Source organism: Scyliorhinus canicula, chromosome 21 (genome assembly GCF_902713615.1).
Source record: "Scyliorhinus canicula chromosome 21, sScyCan1.1, whole genome shotgun sequence".
NCBI classification, from domain to species: domain Eukaryota; kingdom Metazoa; phylum Chordata; class Chondrichthyes; order Carcharhiniformes; family Scyliorhinidae; genus Scyliorhinus; species Scyliorhinus canicula.
The window spans coordinates 6,828,846-6,850,235 of NC_052166.1; the positions used below are offsets into that span (position 1 = coordinate 6,828,846).

Here is a 21,390-nt window from a genome sequence, read left to right on the forward strand (position 1 = left end):
TCACGATGATGCTGGGGGGGGGGGGGGGGGGGGGGGGGGCGGCGTTCGAGACTTCTAGGCCAAGGTAAGTTGCTGTCGAGGCAGCACGGTGGCGCAGTGGTTAGCACTGCTGCCTCACGGCGGCGAGGACCTGGATTCGAACCCAGCCCTGGGCCACTATCCGTGTGGAGTTTGCACATTCTCCCCGTGTTTGTGTGGGTTTCGCCCCCACAACCCAAAGATGTGCAGAGTAGGTGGATTGGCCACGCTAATTTTTTTAAAAATATAAATTTAAAGCACCCTATTTTTTTTTTCCCCAATTAAGGGGCACTTTAGCGTGGCCAATCCACCTAGCCTGCACATCTTTGGGTTGTGGGGGCGAAACCCACACAAACACGGGGAGAATGTGCAAACTCCACACGGACAGTGACCCAGAGCCGGGATCGAACCTGGGACCTCAGCGCCGTGAGGCAGCAGCACTAACCGCTGCAGTGCTACCCCACATCACACCCTTGGCCACGCAAAATTATCCCTTAATTGGGGAAAAAAAGAATTGGCTACTCTAAATCCATTTTAAAAAAAAGATACGCTGCTGTCACTGGAAGAGAGCGCGATTAATTCAGAAGCCCTGGTCAGGTGAACCTCTGCTGCCACCTACAGGGTGCACTGGGCACTGACCAGCAGCAACTGTTCTTTCCCCCTACTCCCCAGGAATGGAATCGAGCACAGGCTTTGCAAAAGAGTGAGGGGGCGCGGTGAGTATCGAAACCGCAGCCTTCGGGACGGCCTGACGGGAGAGTTCTCTCAATCACTCAGTGGCAGCCCCCTCTCCATCTATATTCCAGGCCACAGATAAGCAGACTAAACCTTTACCACCATTCAGCTCACTGGCTGGTACCGTCTTCATCTTGAAACTCACAGCCTAATTTTCAATTTACTTCCGACCTCCTCACACCCTCCCTCTGGAACCTCCTCCAGCACCCCCACAACCCTCCCTATCTCTGTAACCTCCTCCAGCCCCCAAACCCTCCCTATCTCTGTAACCTCCTCCAGCCCCCCCACAACCCTCCCTATCTCTGTAACCTCCTCCAGCCCCTACAACCCTCCCTATCTCTGTAACCTCCTCCAGCCCCTACACCCCTCCCTATCTCTGTAACCTCCTCCAGCCCCTACAACCCTCCCCATCTCTGTAACCTCCTCCAGCCCCTACAGCCCTCTCCATCTCTGTAACCTCCTCCAGCCCCCCCAAACCTCCCTATCTCTGTAACCTACTCCAGCCCCTACAACCCTCATCTGTAACCTCCTCCAGCCACAACCCTCCCTATCTCTGTAACCTCCTCCAGTCCCTACAACCCTCCCTATCTCTGTAACCTCCTCCAGTCCCTACAACCCTCCCTATCTCTGTAACCTCCTCCAGCCCCTGCTACCCTCCGTATCTCTGTAACCTCCTCCAGCCCCTACAACCCTCACTACCTCTGTAACCTCCTCCAGCCCCTACAACCCACTCCATCTCTGTAACCTCCTCCAGCCCCCACAACCCTCCCTATCTCTGTAACTTTCTACAACACTCCAAGATCTCTGCGCTCCTCCAATTCTGGCCTCGAGCATCCCTCAATCCCCATCGCACCACCACAGACGCCAGGCCTTCAGCTGGTAGAGGGGCTCTAAGCCCTGGGAATGAATCCCTAACCTAAACCCCGCCCCCCGTCCCTCAACCTCCCCGCCACCCTGTACCTCTCCTCTCCTCTCACTCGCCCCATCCCTCTCCTCTCACCCATCCCTCATCCCTCTCTTCTCCCTGTCCCTCTCCTCTCCATTGCCCCGGCCCTCTCTTGCCCCTCACCCTGCCCCCTTACCTCGTCCCTTTTCCTGCCCCCCCCCCCCTCCTCCCCACCCCACCTGTCCCCATCACTCAGTCTCTCTTCTCCTGTATGAGAGTCTCTGAAAATAAACTCTGTGAGCGAGCTCTCAGCCAAGTGTCCTAATATCTCCCGTGTCTCGGATCCAAATTCTGTGGAATAATTGTTCCTTGGACATTTATTAGATTAATAAATATAATCTGATTACAAGCTGGAGTGCTGGCAGGCCAGCCCCTCTGAACATTATTGAAGACTGCTTTGCCGAAGAGGAACAGCGCCCCGTCTCTCTCTCTCTCTCCCCGCCCACGCGGACGTGTTACGCATCATTCACTCCACAGTCCCGTCCAGTTAATCCTTCACTGTCCAATCTTCCTGGGAGGTCGAGGAGCTCCGACTTGGCCTGCTCCGTCACCAGACCCTGACATGCTGGGAGACGAGGTCCGGGTCGGTCACCGACTCCTCGAGGGGCCGGTCAATGTGGAACTCGTGCTGGTGCTGTAGCCTCTGCTGGGTCTTCCTGGCCCCCCGCTGGGGTATCGGCAACTCCGAGTGGTGGGCCGGGAGCGGCTCCTTGAAGAAGTACGGGTGCAGGAGGGCCTGCGGAGGGAGACACACCGATCAGGCTACTGTCGCACTGGGCTGGCTGGCTCCCTCGCTGGCCTGGGGCGTGGGTGCACCGCTGCGCCCAGGCAAGCGAGTGTCAACCTGACCTTGCCCATCAACCGAACACAGGGACATGTGGAAACATCTCCTCGACGTCTACACCACCGAACCGCCCCTCACCGCCTTTTCTGAAGGCTTCCGTCGAGGCCCCTCAAGCCTGCTATACCATTCAATGCAATCAGGGTCGATCATTTATATTTCAGTCCACCTTCTCGCCCTACTTCGCCAATGGGGGATGTGATAACCCGGGAAAAGTGCAGAGGAGATTTACCAGGATGTTGCCTGGGTTGGAGAGTTTTAGTTAGGAAGAGAGATTGGATAGACTGGGGTTGTTTTCCTTGGAGCAGAGGAGACTGGGGGGGGGGGGGGGGGGGGGGGGGGGGCATGATTGAGATGTATCAAATTATCAAAAGCATAGATATAGTAGGCCAGGAAGAAACCTCTCGCTTGGTGGATGGATCAACAATCCGGGGAGGGGCATAGATTTGAGGTAAGGGGCAGGAGGTTTAGAGGGGAAACCTTTTTCACGCAGAGGGTGGTGGGAGTCTAGAACTCGCTGCCCGAGATGGATGGTGGAGGTGGCATTTCAGAAGTATTTAGATGTGGGCTTGCGATCCCAGGGCAGACACGGCTGTGGGCCACGTGCTGGAAATGGGGCTAGAATAGTTAGGTGGCTGTTTGTAACCGGTGCAGACGTGATTCGCCAAAGGTCTGTTTGTGTGCTGCAAGCTGACCAAATCCCTGAATTCAGAAAAATCTATCGGCCTTTGTCTCGAGCGTATTCAAGGACAGAGCAGCCACAACTCCCCGGGGGTCTCAAAGATTCACAACACCCACAATCAAGACGTTTCTCCACAGAGAAGTGCAAAATGGCCACCGCCTTAACCTGACTTTGACCTTCCACCTCCCACCCCCTCCACTCTGCCAAGGCAGCCCAGTCTCCAGTCAGAGGGGGAACAGTCTCCGGGCATCCACCGCCTCACCTTGCCCTGTCTAGGTAAAGGAGTCCCAGGCCATTTAATCTTTCCCGATAGTCGCAGTCTCCCAGATTTCGGACCATCCATTCACCTTCCCCTGTCACTTCAATCCTTTATGATGCTGAGACCCGAACTGTGCTCAGTATTCCCAGTGGGATACAGGGACCAGACTGTACACAGTATTCCCAGTGGGATACAGAGGCCAGACTGTACACAGTATTCCCAGTGGGATACAGGGACCAGGCCGTACACAGTATTCCCAGTGGGATACAGAGGCCAGACTGTACACAGTATTCCCAGTGGGATACAGGGACCAGACCGTACACAGTATTCCCAGTGGGATACAGAGGCCAGACTGTGCACAGTATTCCCAGTGGGATAGGGCGACCAGAACTGTGCACAGTATTCCCAGTGGGATACAGAGGCCAGACTGTACACAGTATTCCCAGTGGGATACAGAGGCCAGACTGTACACAGTATTCCCAGTGGGATACAGAGGCCAGACTGTACACAGTATTCCCAGTGGGATACAGAGGCCAGACTGTGCACAGTATTCCCAGTGGGATACAGAGACCAGACCGTACACAGTATTCCCAGTGGGATACAGAGGCCAGACTGTACACAGTATTCCCAGTGGGATACAGAGGCCAGACTGTACACAGTATTCCCAGTGGGATACAGAGGCCAGACTGTACACAGTATTCCCAGTGGGATACAGGGACCAGACTGTACACAGTATTCCCAGTGGGATACAGAGGCCAGACTGTACACAGTATTCCCAGTGGGATACAGAGACCAGACCGTACACAGTATTCCCAGTGGGATACAGGGACCAGACTGTACACAGTATTCCCAGTGGGATACAGAGGCCAGACCGTACACAGTATTCCCAGTGGGATACAGAGGACAGACTGTACACAGTATTCCCAGTGGGATACAGAGGCCAGACTGTACACAGTATTCCCAGTGGGATACAGAGACCAGACCGTACACAGTATTCCCAGTGGGATAGGGCGACCAGAACTGTGCACAGTATTCCCAGTGGGATACAGAGACCAGACTGTACACAGTATTCCCAGTGGGATACAGAGGCCAGACTGTACACAGTATTCCCAGTGGGATACAGAGACCAGACTGTACACAGTATTCCCAGTGGGATAGGGAGACCAGACCGTACACAGTATTCCCAGTGGGATACAGAGACCAGACCGTACACAGTATTCCCAGTGGGATACAGAGACCAGACCGTACACAGTATTCCCAGTGGGATAGGGAGACCAGAACTGTGCACAGTATTCCCAGTGGGATACAGGGACCAGAACTTTGCACAGTATTCCCAGTGGGATACAGGGACCAGACCATACACAGTATTCCCAGTTGGATAGGGAGACCGGAACTGCGCACAGTATTCCCAGTGGGATACAGAGACCAGACCGTACACAGTATTCCAAGTGGGATGTGGTGACTGGAACTATGCGCAGTATTCCAAGTGGGATACGGAGACAGGAACTGTGCGCAGTATTCCCAGTGGGATACGGAGACAGGAACTGTGCACAGTATTCCAAGTGGGATACGGAGACAAGAACTGTGCGCAGTATTCCCAGTGGGATACGGAGACAGGAACTGTGCGCTGTATTCCAAGTGAGATATGGAGACAGGAACTATGCGCAGTATTCCCAGTGGGATACGGAGACAGGAACTGTGCGCTGAATTCCCAGTGAGATATGGAGACAGGAACTGTGCGCAGTATTCCCAGTGGGATACGGAGCCAGGAACTGTGCGCTGTATTCCCAGTGGGATACGGAGACAGGAACTGTGCGCTGTATTCCAAGTGGGATACGGAGACAGGAACCGTGCGCAGTATTCCCAGTGGGATATGGAGACAGGAACTGTGCGCTGTATTCCCAGTGGGATACGGAGCCAGGAACTGTGCGCTGTATTCCCAGTGGGATACGGAGACAGGAACTGTGCGCTGTATTCCCAGTGGGATACGGAGCCAGGAACTGTGTGCTGTATTCCCAGTGGGATACGGAGACAGGAACTGTGCGCTGTATTCCAAGTGGGATACGGAGACAGGAACCGTGCGCAGTATTCCCAGTGGGATACGGAGACAGGAAGTGAGATACGGAGACCGGGATTGTGTGCAGTATTCCAAGTGGGATATAGAGACCAGGAATGTACATACTATTCTTGGTGTGGTCGAACCGAAGATCAACACTGGTTTAACACAACCTCTGTCATCCCAGCCTGTCCCACTCGATAGGAAACCCAGTGCCTACCCTGCAGTGTGTTTTTAGTGCATTGACATCAAGTGATCTGTGCATCTCTCTACCCTTAGATCCTGAATTCGCCTGTCTCAGCGGATTACTCATCAGTGACACGAACTCGGCCTCTCCTCACCTCGGCAGCGCTAATCCGCTGTTTCGACGGGTAGATGAGGAAGCGTTTCAGGAGGTCCACTGCTTCCGGCGAGGCGTCGGGGACAACCTGCTCCAATGGGATGGGAGGATTTTCCTTGAAGGTAATCTTGTTGTAATCCGGAAGCTCCGTAATCTCCTGTAGGTGGGGCGGGGGTGAGGAAAGGGAGGAGAGGAGAGACGTGAGGGATCAGGTGTAAACCTACATAGAGTCGCAGCAACCGACCTCACTCCTGCCCGAGTCAGGATGAGGGTTTGAGTTTCCATTGATTTGAGGAGAAATTCTTTCCTTTTTTGAAAAACAAAATAAAAAATTTCTTCGAAAAAAAGTTATTGATAACAAAACAATTGTCACTGGAGTCATGATCCAGGTTGAATTGCACCTCTGCGGCGTCAGTACTGAGGGAGTGCCCCACCGCCTGGGAGGGACAGGGTGTTGTGGGAGGTTGACAGGAGTCAGTGCTGTAGGAAAAATCACGTGAGGGACTGCCCGGCCGACACCATTGGAGGGAGGGTCGGCGCTGGGGTAGCGCCGCACTGTCGGGGGGTCGGCGCTGAGGGAGCGCCGCACTGTCGGAGGGCCGGCGCTGAGGGAGCGCCGCACTGTCGGAGGGCCGCACTGTCGGAGGGTCGACGCTGGGGGAGCGGCACACTGTCGGAGGGTCGGCGCTGAGGGAGTGCCGCACTGTCGGGGGGTCGGCGCTGGGGTAGCGCCGCACTGTCGGGGGGTCGGCGCTGGGGTAGCGCCGCACTGTCGGGGGGTCGGCGCTGGGGTAGCGCCGCACTGTCGGGGGGGTCGGCGCTGGGGGAGCGCCGCACTGTCGGGGGGTCGGCGCTGGGGGAGCGCCGCACTGTCGGAGGGTCGACGCTGGGGAAGCGCCGCACTGTCGGAGGGTCGACGCTGGGGGAGCGCCGCACTGTCGGAGGGTCGACGCTGGGGAAGCGCCACACTGTCGGAGGGTCGACGCTGGGGGAGCGCCCCACTGTCGGGGGGTCGGCGCTGGGGTAGCGCCGCACTGTCGGGGGGTCGGCGCTGGGGGAGCGCCGCACTGTCGGAGGGCCGCACTGTCGGAGGGTCGACGCTGGGGGAGCGCCGCACTGTCGGAGGGTCGACGCTGGGGGAGCGCCGCACTGTCGGAGGGTCGCCGCTGGGGGAGCGCCGCACTGTCGGGGGGTCGGCGCTGAGGGAGCGCCGCACTGTCGGGGGGTCGGTGCTGGGGGAGCGCCGCACTGTCGGAGGGCCGCACTGTCGGAGGGTCGACGCTGGGGAAGCGCCGCACTGTCGGAGGGTCGACGCTGGGGGAGCGCCGCACTGTCGGAGGGTCGACGCTGGGGGAGCGCCCCACTGTCGGAGGGTCGACGCTGGGGAAGCGCCACACTGTCGGAGGGTCGACGCTGGGGGAGCGTCTCACTGTCGGGGGGTCAGTGCTGAGGGAGTGCCGCACTGTCGGAGGGTCGACGCTGGGGGAGCGCCGCGAGCAGCGGAAAGATGGCCATGGGCTAACCAAGAGCTATCTGCTCCTCTCTGGCCTACTAAATTAGAAAGGACAGGCGAGCCATGAATGTGCCGACTAGGGAACATTCGCAGTAACTTTATCGTAAGCCTACTTGTGACACTAATAAAAAGATTATCTGACTGACTGGACGAACACACAAGGGGCTGAATTGCCTCTCCCAGTCCTCGTCGTCTTGAGTCACAGGAACAGAAGGAGGCCATTCAGCCCCACCCGAGCCTGTTACACAGGAAAAGGAGGAGACCCATTCAGCACCTCTCAAGCCTGTTCCCCCATTCAAGAACACAAGAAATAGAAGGTGTAGGCTACCAGGCCCTTCAAGCATGGCAGCACAGTGGTTAACACAGTTGCTTCACAGCTCCAGGGTCCCAGGTTCGATTCCCGGTTTGGGTCACTGTCTGTGCGGAGTCTACACGTTCTCCCAGTGTGTGCGTGGGTTTCCTCCAGGTGCTCCGGTTTCCTCCCACAGTCCAAAGAGGTTAGGTGGATTGGCCAGGCTAAATTGCCCTTAGTGTCCAAAAAAGGTTAGTTGGGGTTACAGGGATAGCTTAGAAGTGTGAGCTTAAGTGGGGTGCTCTTTCCAAGGGCCGGTGCAGACTCGATGGCCTGAATGGCCTCCTTCTGCAATGTTGATTCTATGATTCTAAGCCTGCTCAGCCATTCAATACAATCATGGCTGATCTATGTCGGTCTCAGCTCCTTCTCTGTGCCATTTCCCCATTACCCTCTGTTCTCTGATCTGTCAAATATTTACCTACCTTCAATTTAAACGCTTCTAATGATCAAACCCCCCCCCCAAAACCACCACCCCCCCTCCGGGGGCAGAGAGTTCCAGCGATTCACCACCTCTGCGAGAAGTAGTTTCTACACACCTCAGTTTTAAATGACCTTCTCTTTAGCTTGTAGCTATGTCCTCTCCCACGAGTCAAAACATCGCATCATCCACCCTGTTGAGCCCCCTCAAGATCTTGTATGTTTGACGAAGGTCACCCCTCACTCTTCTAAACTCCAACAAACACAGACCCTGATGATTTAGTGTCCCTTGATAGGACAGCCCTCACATCCCAGGAATTAGCCCAGTGAATCTCCCTTTGGACTGGCTCCAATGTTACTATATCCTTTTTTTTTACCAAAACCGTATGCAGTATTCCAGGTGAGGCCTTGCCAACACCCTACACAATTGCAACAAAACCTTAATATTTTTAAACTCCAACCCCTTTGCAATAAAGGCCAAAATGCCATTTGCTTTCTGAATTACTTGTTGGACCGGCCTGCTAGCTTTTTGTGGTTCATGCACTACAACACCCAGATCCCTCTGTACTTCACTCACCCGCAGTCTCTCTCCATTTAGATCATCTGCCTTTTGATTCCTCCTCCCAAAGTGCTCGACCTCACACTTCCCCACATTCAATTCCATTTGTCAGCTTTTCACCTCGTCGCCAATCTACCTACCCATAATCCCGTTGCAAAATCTCAATATCCTTTTCATAATTTGGCAGCACGGTATCGCAACTGGTTAGCACAGTTGCTTCACAGCTCCAGGGTCCCAGGTTCGATTCTCGGCTTGGGTCACTGTCGGTAGGGAGTCTGCACGTTCTCCCCGTGTCTGCGTGGGTTTCCTCCCACAGTCCAAAGATGTGCAGGTTAGGTGGATTGGCCGTGATAAATTGCCCTTAGTGTCCAAAAACGTTAGGTGGGGTTATTGGGATAGGGTGGAGACATGGGCTCAAGTAGGGTGCTCTTTCCAAGAGCCGGTGCAGACTTGATGGGCCCAATGGTCTCCTTCTGCACTGTAAATTCTATGAACTATGAACTTTCAACGTGCCCTTCCACCTGTTTTCGTATCATCAACAAATTTGGAAACCTTACATTGTGTGCTTCTTCCAGGTGATTAATGTAAATGGTGAACAATTGCCTGCTGAGAACTGATCTTTGCGGTACTCCACCAGTTACATCTTTCCACTCTGAAAAATCACCCATTTATCCCAATTCGCTGTTTTCTATGTCAGTGTTCTTCAAACTGGGGGGCGCGACCCGTGGGTGGGTCGTGGGCGGGTGTCGGGAGGGTCGTGGAGCCGTCCTTCACGGTGCTCCAGATCGCGCAAATCCCCGCGCAGCAGCCGGCTTTTAATAACGCCGGCCGCGAGCATGTAAAAAATATTCTGCCGCATCGCGCAACCTCACCGATGATCGGGCGCGCATGCGCATGCGCAGTACGGCTGCTATTTTTTTTTTTTTAAACGGTCGCAGCTTATTGTTTTACAAGTTCGGGGGGGGGTTTTATTCATTTATTTTATTTATTTAATTTTTATTTTTTCATTTATTTTATTCATTTTATTATTTTTCTTTTACAAGTTCAGGGGGGTTTTATTTAATAAAATTGTACGGAAGAAATGCAGATGGACAGATGGAGACTCCATACTTTCTGACACCAGAAGGCTTCAACTTCATCCAACACGTTCCATTGGAGGAGAGTGTACAAAGACAAAGAACAAAGAAAATTACAGCACAGGAACAGGCCCTTCGGCCCTCCCAGCCTGCGCCGATCCAGATCCTTTATCTAAGCCTGTCGCCTATTTTCCAAGGATCTACTTCCCTCTGTTCACCGCCCATTCATATACCTGTCTAGATGCCTCTTAAATGATGCTATCGTGCCCGCCTCTACCACCTCCGCTGGTAAAGCGTTCCAGGCACCCACCACCCTCTGCGTAAATAAACTTCCCACGCACATCTCCCTTAAACTTTCCCCCTCTCACCTTGAAATCCTGGCCCCTTGTAATTGACACCCCTACTCTTGGGAAAAGCTTGTTGCTACCCACCCTGTCCATACCTCTCAGAATTTTGTAGACCTCAATCAGGTCCCCCCTCAACCTCCGTCTTTCCAACGAAAATAATCCTAATCTACTCAACCTTTCTTCGTAGCTAGCACCCTCCATACCAGGCAACATCCTGGTGAACCTCCTCTGCACCCTCTCTAAAGCATCCACATCCTTCTGGTAATGTGGCGACCAGAACTGCACACAGTATTCCAAATGTGGCCTAACCAAAGTCCTATACAACTGTAACATGACCTGCTGACTCTTGTACTCAATACCCCGTCCAATGAAGGCAAGCTTGTATGCCTTCTTGACCACTCTATCGACCTGTGTTGCCACCTTCAGGGTGCAATGGACCTGAACTCCCAGATCTCTCTGTACATCAATTTTCCCCAGGACTCTTCCATTGACCGTATAGTCTGTTCGTGAGTTAGATCTTCCAAAATGCATCACCGAGCATTTGCCTGGATTGAACATCTGCCATTTCTCTGCCCAACTCTCCAATCTATCTATATTTTGCTGTATTCTCTGACAGTCCTCCTCGCTATCTGCAACTCCACCAATCTTAGTATCATCTGCAAACTTGTTAATCAGAGGGTATGAGGGTCAAAGGGACCCAAAACCATTTGCTCCATTTTTATCAGCAGCAAACAAGGCAAGAGAAAATGGTGGGTCGCTCAGGTCGGCCGGCGTGGGTCGCGAAGGTCAGCCGGTTGGTAAAAGTGGGTCCCCGGAAAAAAAGTTTGAAGAACACTGTTCTATGTGACAGCCAGTTTTCAATCCATGCTAACACACTTCCTCCAATTCCATGGGATTTTACTTTATGCACCAGCCTCTTATGCAGCACCTTGTCAAGTGCCTTTTGGAAATCTAAATACACTACATCTACAGGTTCCCCTCTATCCACTCTCCCTGGTACATTCTCAAGAATTCAAGCAAATGTGTCAAACATGATTTACCTTACATAAAACCGTGTTGACTCGGTTTGATTAGCTATTTTCTCCTTGATTATTGACTTCAGCATTCAGAGATTATAACCTTGGGAGGTTCTGTCCTTCAATTTAGTGCCGGGCTCCTCGAACTGCCATCACAGGACCTCCTTCCCCATTCTACCTATGTAGTTGGTGCCGACATGGACCACGACTACTGGATCCTCCCCCTCCCACCGCAAGTTCCTCCCCAGCCCAGAGTAGATGTCCCGAACACTGACACCGGGCTGGCTTCAGAGAACAGTGTCTAATCGCCTGATGACATTATCCTCATCTGCGACTACATGTGTCTTTTCTCCCCCCCCCCCAACCCCCACTTGAATGTTCCATGAACCACAGTGCCGTAGACATTTTACTAATCATCCCTACAGTCAAGGGAGCCAAGAATCTCGTACCTGATGGACAGGGACAAGGGTTAAGGTTCCAGCAGTGAATCATAGAATCTCCACAGTGCAGAAAGAGGCTATTCGGCCCATCAAGTCTACAGCGACACTTCGAAAGACAGGCCCAATCCCCCGCCCTGTAATCCCACCCCAAAGGGCAATTTAGCACGGCCAATTCACCTAAAGTGCACATCTTTGCACTGTGGGAGGAAACCGGAGCACTTAGAGGAATCCCACAGAGGCCCGGGGAGAACGTGCAAACTCCACACAGACAGTTACCAGAGGTCGGAATCGAACCCGGGTCCATGGCACTGTGAAACAGAAGCGCTAAGTACTGTGCCACCGTGCCGCCCTCCGATCCCTCTCCCTGCCTCACTTGCAGTCACATCCTCTTGTCCCAGCCCACCGACAGAATTTAAGGCAGTTAATCTAAGGAGCGTGACAGCCTCCTGAAACAATGAATCCAGGTAACTCTCCCGCTCCCTGATCTGTCGCAATGCCTGAAGCTCGGACCCCAGCTCACTAACTCTGAGCCGAAGTTCCTCGAGCAACCAACATTTGCTACAGACGCGGTTGCTACAAACCACAATGGGGTCCAGGTGCTCCCACATGTTGCAGCTGCAGAACATCACCTGGCCCTGTATCCCTATATTTTTTTTTTTTTTAAGTGTCCAATTCTTCTTCCAATTTAGTGTGACCAATCCACCTACCCTGCATAAAAGCAAATAAAATGCTGGAATCTGAAACCAAAAGAGAAATTGCTGGAAAATCTCAGCAGGTCTGGCAGCATCTGTAAAAAGAGAAAAGAGCTAATGTTTCGAGTCCAGATGACCCTTTGTCAAAGCTAAAAGGCCGAGAAAGTGGGAGATATTTACACTGTAGGGTGAGGGAATGAAAGATGAGTCATAGCCACAGAAACCAAGGGAAGAGAGTGCTAATTTTGATTTGATTTTGATTTGATTGACTTATTGTCACATGTATTAGTAAACAGTGAAAAGTATTGTTTCTTGCATGCTCAACAAACAATGCATACCGTACATAAGGAAGGAAGGAGAGACTGCAGAATATAATGTTACAGTTATAGCAAGGTATAGAGAAAAGAGCAACTTAATACGAGGTGGGTCCATTCAAAAGTCTGATGGCGGTAGGGAAGAAGCTGTTCTTGACTCGGTTGGTACGTGACCTCAAACTTTGGTATCTTTTTCCTGACGGAAGAAGGTGGAAGAGAGTATGTCTGAGGTGCGTGGGGTCCTTAATTATGCTGGCTCGGGAATTATAGACAAAGTCGATGGATGGGAGGCTGGTTTGCGTGATGGATTGGGCTACATTCACATTTCCTGCGGTCTTGGGCAGAGCAGGCTCCATACCAAGCTGTGATACAACCAGAAAGAATGCTTTCTATGCTGCATCTGTAGAAGTTGGAGAGAGTCGTAGGTGACATGCCAAATTTCCTTAGTCTTCTGAGAAAGTAGTCGTTGGTGGGCTTTCTTAACTCGGCATTTTTTTGGGGGGTTGTGGTGGGGTTGGGGGGGGGGGGGTGCCAGGACAGGTTGTTGGTGATCTGGACACCTAAAAACTTGAAGCTCTCGATCCTTTCTACTTTGTTCCCATTGATGTCGACAGGGGCATGTTCTCCACTACGCTTCCTGAAGTTGATGTCAATCTCCTTCGTTTTGTTGACATTGAGGGAGAGATTATTGTCGTCGCACCAGTTCACCAGATTCTCCATCCCATTCCTGTACTCTGTCTCGTCATTGTTTGAAATCTGACCCACTACTGTGGTGTCATCAGCAAATTTGAAAATCGAGTTGGAGGGGAATTTGGCCACACAGTCATAGGTGTATAAGGAGTATAGTAGGGGGCTGAGGACACTGCCTTGTGGGGCAACGGTGTTGAGGATGATCGTGGAGGAGGTGTTGTTGCCTATCCTTGCTGATTGTGGCCTGTGAGTTAGAAAGTTCAGGATCCAGTCGCAGAGGGAGGAGCCAAGGTCAAGGCAACAGAGTTTGGAGATGAGTTTTGTAGGAATTATGGTGTTGAAGGCTGAGCTGTAGTCGATAAATAAGAGTCTGACATAGGTGTCTTTGTTATCTATGTGTTCCAGGGTAGAGTGCAGGGCCATGGAGATGGCATCTGCTGTGGACCTGTTGTAGCGGTAGGCGAACTGTAGTGGATCAAGGCAATCCGGGAGGCTGGAGTTGATTCGTGCCATGACTAACCTTTCGAAGCACTTCATGATGATGGATGTTTGAGCCACTGGACGATAGTCATTAGGGCACGCTGCTTGGCTTTTTTTTGGTACAGGGATGATAGTCATCTTCTTGAAGCAGATAGGGACCTCAGATTGTTGCAAAGAGAGGTTGAAGATGTCTGCGAACACCCCCGCCAACTGATCCGCACAAGACCCGAGTGCCCATCCAGGTACCCCATCCGGGCCAGTGGCTTTTCCATGGGTTGACCTTCGAGAAGGCTGCTCTTGACGTCTGCAGTGGTGATCTCAGATACAAGTTTAGGGCAGCACGGTAGCATGGTGGTTAGCATAAATGGTTCACAGGTCCAGGGTCCCAGGTTCGATTCCCGGCTGGGTCACTGTCTGTGCGGAGTCTGCACGTCCTCCCCGTGTGTGCGTGGGTTTCCTCCGGATGCTCCGGTTTCCTCCCACAGTCCAAAGATGTGCGGGTTAGGTGGATTGGCCATGCTAAATTGCCCGTAGTGTCCTAAAAAGTAAGGTTAAGGGGGGGGGTTGTTGGGTTACGGGTATAGGGTGGATACGTGGGTTTGAGTAGGGTGATCATTGCTCGGCACAACATCGAGGGCCGAAGGGCCTGTTCTGTGCTGTACTGTTCTATGTTCTAAGTTCATCCGCGGCTTCTGAGGTGGAGGGCTCGCTCTCGCTGACCTCTTGCTCAAAGCAGGCATAGAATAGGAGGGATGCATTGGAGCCGGTGATTTTACATGCCTTCATCTTCATCTAATGGCCACAGAAACCAAGGGGAAAGAGTGCTAATGGACGTCCCCGGAGCAAATAAAAGGTGTGAAAGGCCAAACGGCAGGGTTAACGAAAATCAGAGGGTAAACTGTGACAGATGTAGATGTGGGGGGAGGGGGGAAGCAAAGGGCAGAAAAGGTAAGGAAAGGGGGGATAAGATAGAGGAAAAGAGTGTGAAATGAATGAAAACAAAGAGGTTGAAATGGGGTAGAGCTGATCATCTGAATGATTCGGAAGGATTTGCTCCTGTTCACAATGCCTGGGGACACCTACCCTGCACATCGATTTGTGTTGTGGGGGTGAGACCCATGCAGACGGGGAGAATGTGCAAACTGCTCACAGACAGTGACCCGGGGCCAGGATTGAATCCAGGCCTCAGCGCCGTGAGGCAGCAGTGCTAACCACTGCGCTGCCCTGCATCTCTATTCTGCACAATAATTTGTTTAGAATTTCAATGAATTTTTACTTCCACCACTAGTCTTTGCTTCTCGCATTTTCCATTCCTCTACCAAAGTCAGAAAGGCAGAAGAGAAAGTCTCACCTACCATTCATCTCGTCTGTGACCCATCCATACCCCCACCTCAGTGTCTCCTCCTGAATCTGTTTAATCGCCGTCTCCTCGTCATTTAGCCCATTAAGAGACAAGAGCTCATTGTGCGAGATCTACACTGATCTCCGTCTCTCCTAAGTCAATACGTCCCTTCCCGAGGAGGTTGGGGAACGGCTTACCGGCCAGATCCTCTCGTTGGGCGTCCCGAGCACCCGAAGCACACAGCAGAGCTGCTCAATGTCGTTCTCGCCGGGGAAGAGCGGGGAGTTGTTCAGGAGTTCCCCGAATATGCAGCCCACGGCCCTGGAGGGAGCAGAACCACAGGAGGAGTGAGCAAATCGCTCGATGGTTCCCACTTCAGCCAACACCCCCCCCCGCCCCCAAACTCGGCTGACCAGCAGGAGGTGCGCTGGTGTTGCCTGTCATAGCTGCTGCACAGCCAACCCTCCCACCCAGCCAACCCCAACCCACCAGGCAATGCTGCACCCAAGGGGCTCTTGCGTCAGCCTTATCCACCCTGGGAGTGTTTGATAGGGTCAGTGTAGAGGGAGCTTAACACTGTATCTAACCCCGTGCTGTACCTGTCCTGGGAGTGTTTATTGGGGACAGTGCAGAGGGAGCTTAACTCTGTATCTAACCCCGTGCTGTACCTGTCCTGGGAGTGTTTGATGGGGACAGTGTAGAGGGAGCTTTACTCTGTATCTAACCCCGTGCTGTACCTGTCCTGGGAGTGTTTGATGGGGACAGTGTAGAGGGAGCTTCACTCTGTATCTAACCCCCGTGCTGTACCTGTCCTCAAAGTGTTTGATGGGGACGGTGTAGAGGGAGCTTCAATCTGTATCTAACCCCGTGCTGTAGCTGTCCTGGGAGTGTTGATGGGGACAGTGTAGAGGGAGCTTTACTCTGTATTAACCCCGTGTTGTACATGTCCTGGGAGTGTTTGATGGGGACAGTGCAGAAGGAGCTTTACTTTGTAAAACACTTGTCCTTTTTGTGAGGTTGCTGGAACAGAGAAAGATGCATCTTACCAAAGATCCACACCTTCGTCATATTTACGAGCTCCATAAAGTAGCTCCGGGGCTCGGTACCAACTGCAATATAAGAAAAAAGTGGAACTCAATGCACCACGTATCCTGTCCAGGTTCTCCATCATGTACCCCATACCCAGTGCGGTACTATGCTCAACCAGTCTGTTCCTGTTCCAAAATTAAAACAGAAAATGCTGAATAAACCTTGCAGGTCTGGCAGCATCTGCTGCGAGAGAAACATGTTTCACGTTTAGAGTCCGCATGACTCTTCTTCTGAGCTGAAGGGGGAACGAAATGTGATGGGTTTTACAGGTGGCGAGGGGAGTGGAGGAGGTGAGGCAGAATAGCCCAGGGAGAGGTCGGAGCGAAGGAGACAAATATGTCATGGAGACAAGACAAAGGGGGTGCTAATGGTGGCATTGAGGGCGAAAGAAGGTGCTTATAGTGGCATAAAAATAGGGTCAGTGAAAACAAAACAAAACAAAAGAACAGATGCCTTGTGGGAGGTTCTTTTGCATTGAGATAAAGAAAGAAATCAAAAACACGGGGTCAAGGTGGAGGAAGAGGTTCACAGTCCAAAGTTGCTCGTTTTCGGTTTCTGGGAGCTTCCTGCGATGTGCGGCAGTGGTTAGCACTGCTGCCTCACAGCGCCAGGGACCCAGGCTCAATTGCGGCCTTGGGTGACTGTGCAGAGTTTTCACGTTCCCCCCGTGTCTGCGTGGGTTTACTCCGGGTGCTCCGGTTTCCTCCCACAATCCAAAGATGTGCAGATTAGGTGGGGTTACAAGGATAAGGTGGTTCTGAGGGCCGGTGCAGTCTCAACAGGCCGAATAGCCTCCTTCTACACTAGGAATTCTATGGAATTGGGTGTTTTATTTCCTCCATTACAGAGAGTGACTGGTCTCCCAGAAGTACGAGTAGCTTGTGAAGGGATTTGGGAGTAACTGAGCTTGTGAATAGGACCAGCGAAATGCAGGTTCTTTCTGTCTCCCCTCTCTCTCACCGTGTAGCCACTTGATGGCTGTAGAGTCTGTCGCCTTCATTTGAGAAAACCCGCGCGAGGCCGAAATCAGCGATTTTCAGATGCCCTGTTGAACTAATGAGCAGGTTAGCCGGCTTCAGGTCCTGCAAGAAAGGAAGGGACAGATTATAAACTCCATCATCCCAATAGCAAGGAAAACCCGTCTCATCAAGGGGAGCGAGAGGGGTTCCAGAGGAATGGCGTGGGGTGGGGGGCCGGAAATACTCCCTCCGGACTCGCCGTCCTCTGTGTTGCAGCTCAGAGTGCAGAGCAATTCTGTGCCGACCCTCCAACCGTCCGCTGTGGTCCACCTCCGACCACCCGCCTCTCTCCTCCCAGTGCCCCCAATGGCACGGCGCTCCCTTAGCCCTGACCTTCCGATGGCACGGTGCTCCCTTAGCCCTGACCCTCCGACAGCACGGTGCTCCCTCAGCACTGACCCTCCGACAGTGCGGTGCTCCCTCAGCCCTGACCCTCCGACAGCACGGTGCTCCCTCAGCACTGACCCTCCGACAGTGCGGTGCTCCCTCAGCCCTGACCCTCCGACAGCACGGTGCTCCCTCAGCCCCGACCCTCCGACAGCACGGCGCTCCCTCAGCACTGACCCTCCGTCAGTGCGGCGCTCCCTCAGCACTGACCCTCCGACAGCACGGTGCTCCCTCAGCCCCGACCCTCCCACAGTGCAGCGCTCCCTCAGCACTGACCCTCCGACAGCAGGGTGCTCCCTCAGCCCTCACCCACCGACAGCACGGCGCTCCCTCAGCCCTGACCCTCCGACAGCACGGCGCTCCCTCAGCACTGACCCTCCGTCAGTGCGGTGCTCCCTCAGCCCCGACCCTCCCACAGTGCGGCGCTCCCTCAGCACTGACCCTCCGACAGCAGGGTGCTCCCTCAGCCCTCACCCACCGACAGCACGGCGCTCCCTCAGCCCTGACCCTCCGACAGCACGGCGCTCCCTCAGCCCTGACCCTCCGACAGCACGGAGCTCCCTCAGCCCCGACCCTCCGACAGCGCGGTGCTCCCTCAGCCCCGACCCTCCGACAGCGCGGTGCTCCCTCAGCCCCGACCCTCCGACAGCACGGTGCTCCCTCAGCCCCGACCCTCCGACAGCGCGGTGCTCCCTCAGCCCCGACCCTCCGACAGCACGGTGCTCCCTCAGCCCCGACTCTCCGACAGTGCGGCGCTCCCTCAGCCCTGACCCTCCGACAGTGCGGCGCTCCCTCAGCACTGACCCTCCGACGGCATGGTGCTCCCTCTCCCCAACCCTCCGACGACACAGTGCTTCCTCTGCCCCGACCAACGGTGCACGCTTCCTCCGACCCACCCCTCCATAGGACCATAAGACATAGGAGCAGAATTAGGCCACGGCCCATCAAGTCTGCTCAGCCATTCAATCCTGGCTGATATTTTCTCATCCCCATTTTCCTGCCTTCTCCCCATAACCCCTGATCCCCTTATTAATCAAGAACCTATCTATCTGTGGAAGTAGTTGAGTCGGAAACATTAGAGACCTTTATGGCTGTTGGATGGGTACATGGACTACGGTAGAATGATGAGGTGTAGATTAATTTGTTCTTAATCTAGGACAAAAGTTCAGCACAATATCCTGGGCCGAAGGGCCTGTTCTGTGCTGTATTTTTCTATGTTCTATCTCTGCCTTAAAGACACTCAGTGAATTGGTCTCCACAGCCTTCTGCGGCAAAGAGTTCCACAGATTCACCACCCTCTGGCTGAAAAAAATCCTCATCTCTGTTTTAAAGGATCGTCCCTTTAATCGGAGATGGTGTACTCTGCTTCTAGTTTTTCCTACAAGTGGAAACATCCTCTCCAAGTCCACTCTATCCAGGCCTCGCAGTATCCTGTAAGTTTCAATAAGATCCTCCCTCATCCTTCTAAACTCCGAGTACAGACCCAGAGTCCTCAACCGTTCCTCATACGACAAGTTCTTCATTCCAGGGATCATTCTTGTGAACCTCCTCTGGACCCTGTCCATGGTCAGCACATCCTTCCTTAGATACGGGGCCCAAAACTGCTCACAATATTCCAAATGGGGTCTGACCAGAGCCTTATACAGCCTCAGAAGTACACCCCTCGTCTTGTATTCTCACCCTCTTGACATGAATGCTAACATTGCTTTTGCCTTTTTAACTGCTGACTGAACCTGCACATTAACCTTAAGAGAATCGTGAACAAGGATTCCCAAATCCCTTTGTGCTTCTGCTTTCTGAAGCATTTCCCCATTTAGAAAATAGTCTATGCCTAAATTCCTCCTTCCAAAGTGCATAACCTCACACTTTTCCACATTGTATTTCATTTGCCACTTCGTTGCCCATTCTCCTAGCTTGTCCAAATCCTTCTGCAGCCCCTCTGCTTCCTCAATACTACCTGTCCCTCTACAGATCTTTGCATCATCTGCAAACTTACCAACAATGCCTTCAGTACCTTCTTCCAGATCATTAATGTATATTGTAAAAAGGTGTGGTCCCAGCACAGACGTGCTCCCTCCGCTCCGACCCGCCCTCTGTGTCACTCCCGACCACGTGGGCTCTCCTTCCACATCCCTGCTACCCCTTCCGCGTCTCTCTTTCCCCCCCCGCCCGCCCAACTCCAGCGCTCCCTCCAACCACGCTGCCGCTCCCTCAGCACTGACTGTGGCGTCTCCTCAGTGCTGACATCCGACAGTGCGGCGCTCCATCAGTACTGACCATATGATAAGGAGCGGGGGGAGGGATTGAAATGAGAACAGGTGGGGCCAGGAAGCAGTATCTCACCCTGTGCATGATGGAGTTCAGGTGGCAGAAGGTCACCCCTTTGAGCAGCATCATCATGTAGCCTTTGACCTGTGACTCGGTGAGGGGCCAGTCGGAGTTGCGGATGACCTCTGACAGGTCGGAGAGCATGTACTCGAAGACCAGCACGAATCCCGTCCCATGGGGGAAGACATCCTTCAGCTTCACCACCTGCAGCGGGCAGAGGAAGCAACCTGAGCATTGCTGTGACTTCTACTGTAACAGATCCGAAAACACGTGACAGGAGCGTCAATCAGGCAAAGCAAATTAACAGGCAGCCACACGAGGAGATAGCGGTGTTTTATATACTTCTCATCACCAGAAGGGAAGTGTGTGAAGACAGTCAGTCTATGTTACACTGCGGCCTGTGAACACAGCACAATACACACAGCTCTGCTGCCTGTGTGCCTCAAGCTACCCGCCATTTATATCTGCCTTCAGATGCCTTGTTTTGCCTTAACGCGAGACATATTAACACCGTCCCAATGAGTGGTCAGTGGATTTATATCATTCTAAAAGCACATGTTGCACAGCAGTGGTCGAACTGCCTGGAAGCAAGATTAAGTACATCTACGATATGGTGAACAGCCTTAGATCAGGTGACTTGACATTAAGCGACTTGGACTGTCAGTACATTGACATTTGGACACTGTCCCCATCAAACACTCCCAGGACAGGTACACCACGGGGTTAGATACAGAGTATCTGCGGTCAGCCTAATTTGAAGGTGTACCTGCGAAGGAGACCCAAGGAGTTTGAGTGAAGGCAAACATCCAGCAGAGGGCAGCAGAGCAGAGCTACTGATCAGCTGTTCTGGGGAAATTTGCATACCTGCAGTGCGGTCAGCCTAATTTGAAGGTGGTTTGTGGAGGGGCTGTTGTCAAGTGACAGTTAAAACCCGAAACACTTCGTCAGTGTTTCCCACCCTACCTCCTCCTCTAACCAAAAAAAAAACCCCCACTGTCGTTCGGAAGCGAGAGCAGGGGCCTGTCGTGAAGGCGAGTGAGTGCCTTTAAATTTGCTTACCTTTCAGCGGGAGCAGGGTTTGAGGGAATATCAGGTAAGCTCTTCCTTTATTTTTATTTTTCTTGTTTTTTTTTTTAAATCTAGAGGTGATGTTAGGGAAGGCAGTACAATGCTCCTCCTGCAGAATGTTTGAGGTGAGGGACACCATCAGTGTCCCTGCTGATTTAATCTGTGGGAAGTGCACCCAACTCCAGCTCCTCAAAAACCGTGTTAGGGACCTGGAGCTTGAGCTGGATGAACTTCGGATCATTCAGGAGGCAGAGGGGGTCATAGATAGGAGCTTCAGGGAAGTAGTTACACCAAAGACTGGAGATAGATGGGTAACTGTAAGAGGGACTGGGAAGAAGCAGTCAGTGCAGGGACCCCCCTGTGGTCGTTCCCCTGAGTAAC

The 21,390-nt window shown here is 52.9% G+C and overlaps 1 protein-coding gene across 1 annotated transcript in view; it reads right to left on the minus strand.

Moving 5' to 3' along the window:
- Nucleotides 1–2,001: 2,001 nt before the first annotated feature.
- The window catches only part of cdk20 (cyclin-dependent kinase 20), a 28,410-nt gene continuing 9,021 nt past the window's right edge, over nt 2,002–21,390 (minus strand). The window contains exons 3-8 of the mRNA XM_038781945.1: nt 19,957–20,145; nt 17,168–17,289; nt 16,165–16,227; nt 15,316–15,439; nt 5,879–6,034; nt 2,002–2,435 (exon numbers count right to left, since the gene is read on the minus strand). Coding sequence (XP_038637873.1) covers nt 2,247–2,435; nt 5,879–6,034; nt 15,316–15,439; nt 16,165–16,227; nt 17,168–17,289; nt 19,957–20,145 — 843 coding nt within the window. The 3' untranslated portion in view covers nt 2,002–2,246. The remainder of the gene's footprint in view (nt 2,436–5,878; nt 6,035–15,315; nt 15,440–16,164; nt 16,228–17,167; nt 17,290–19,956; nt 20,146–21,390) is intronic.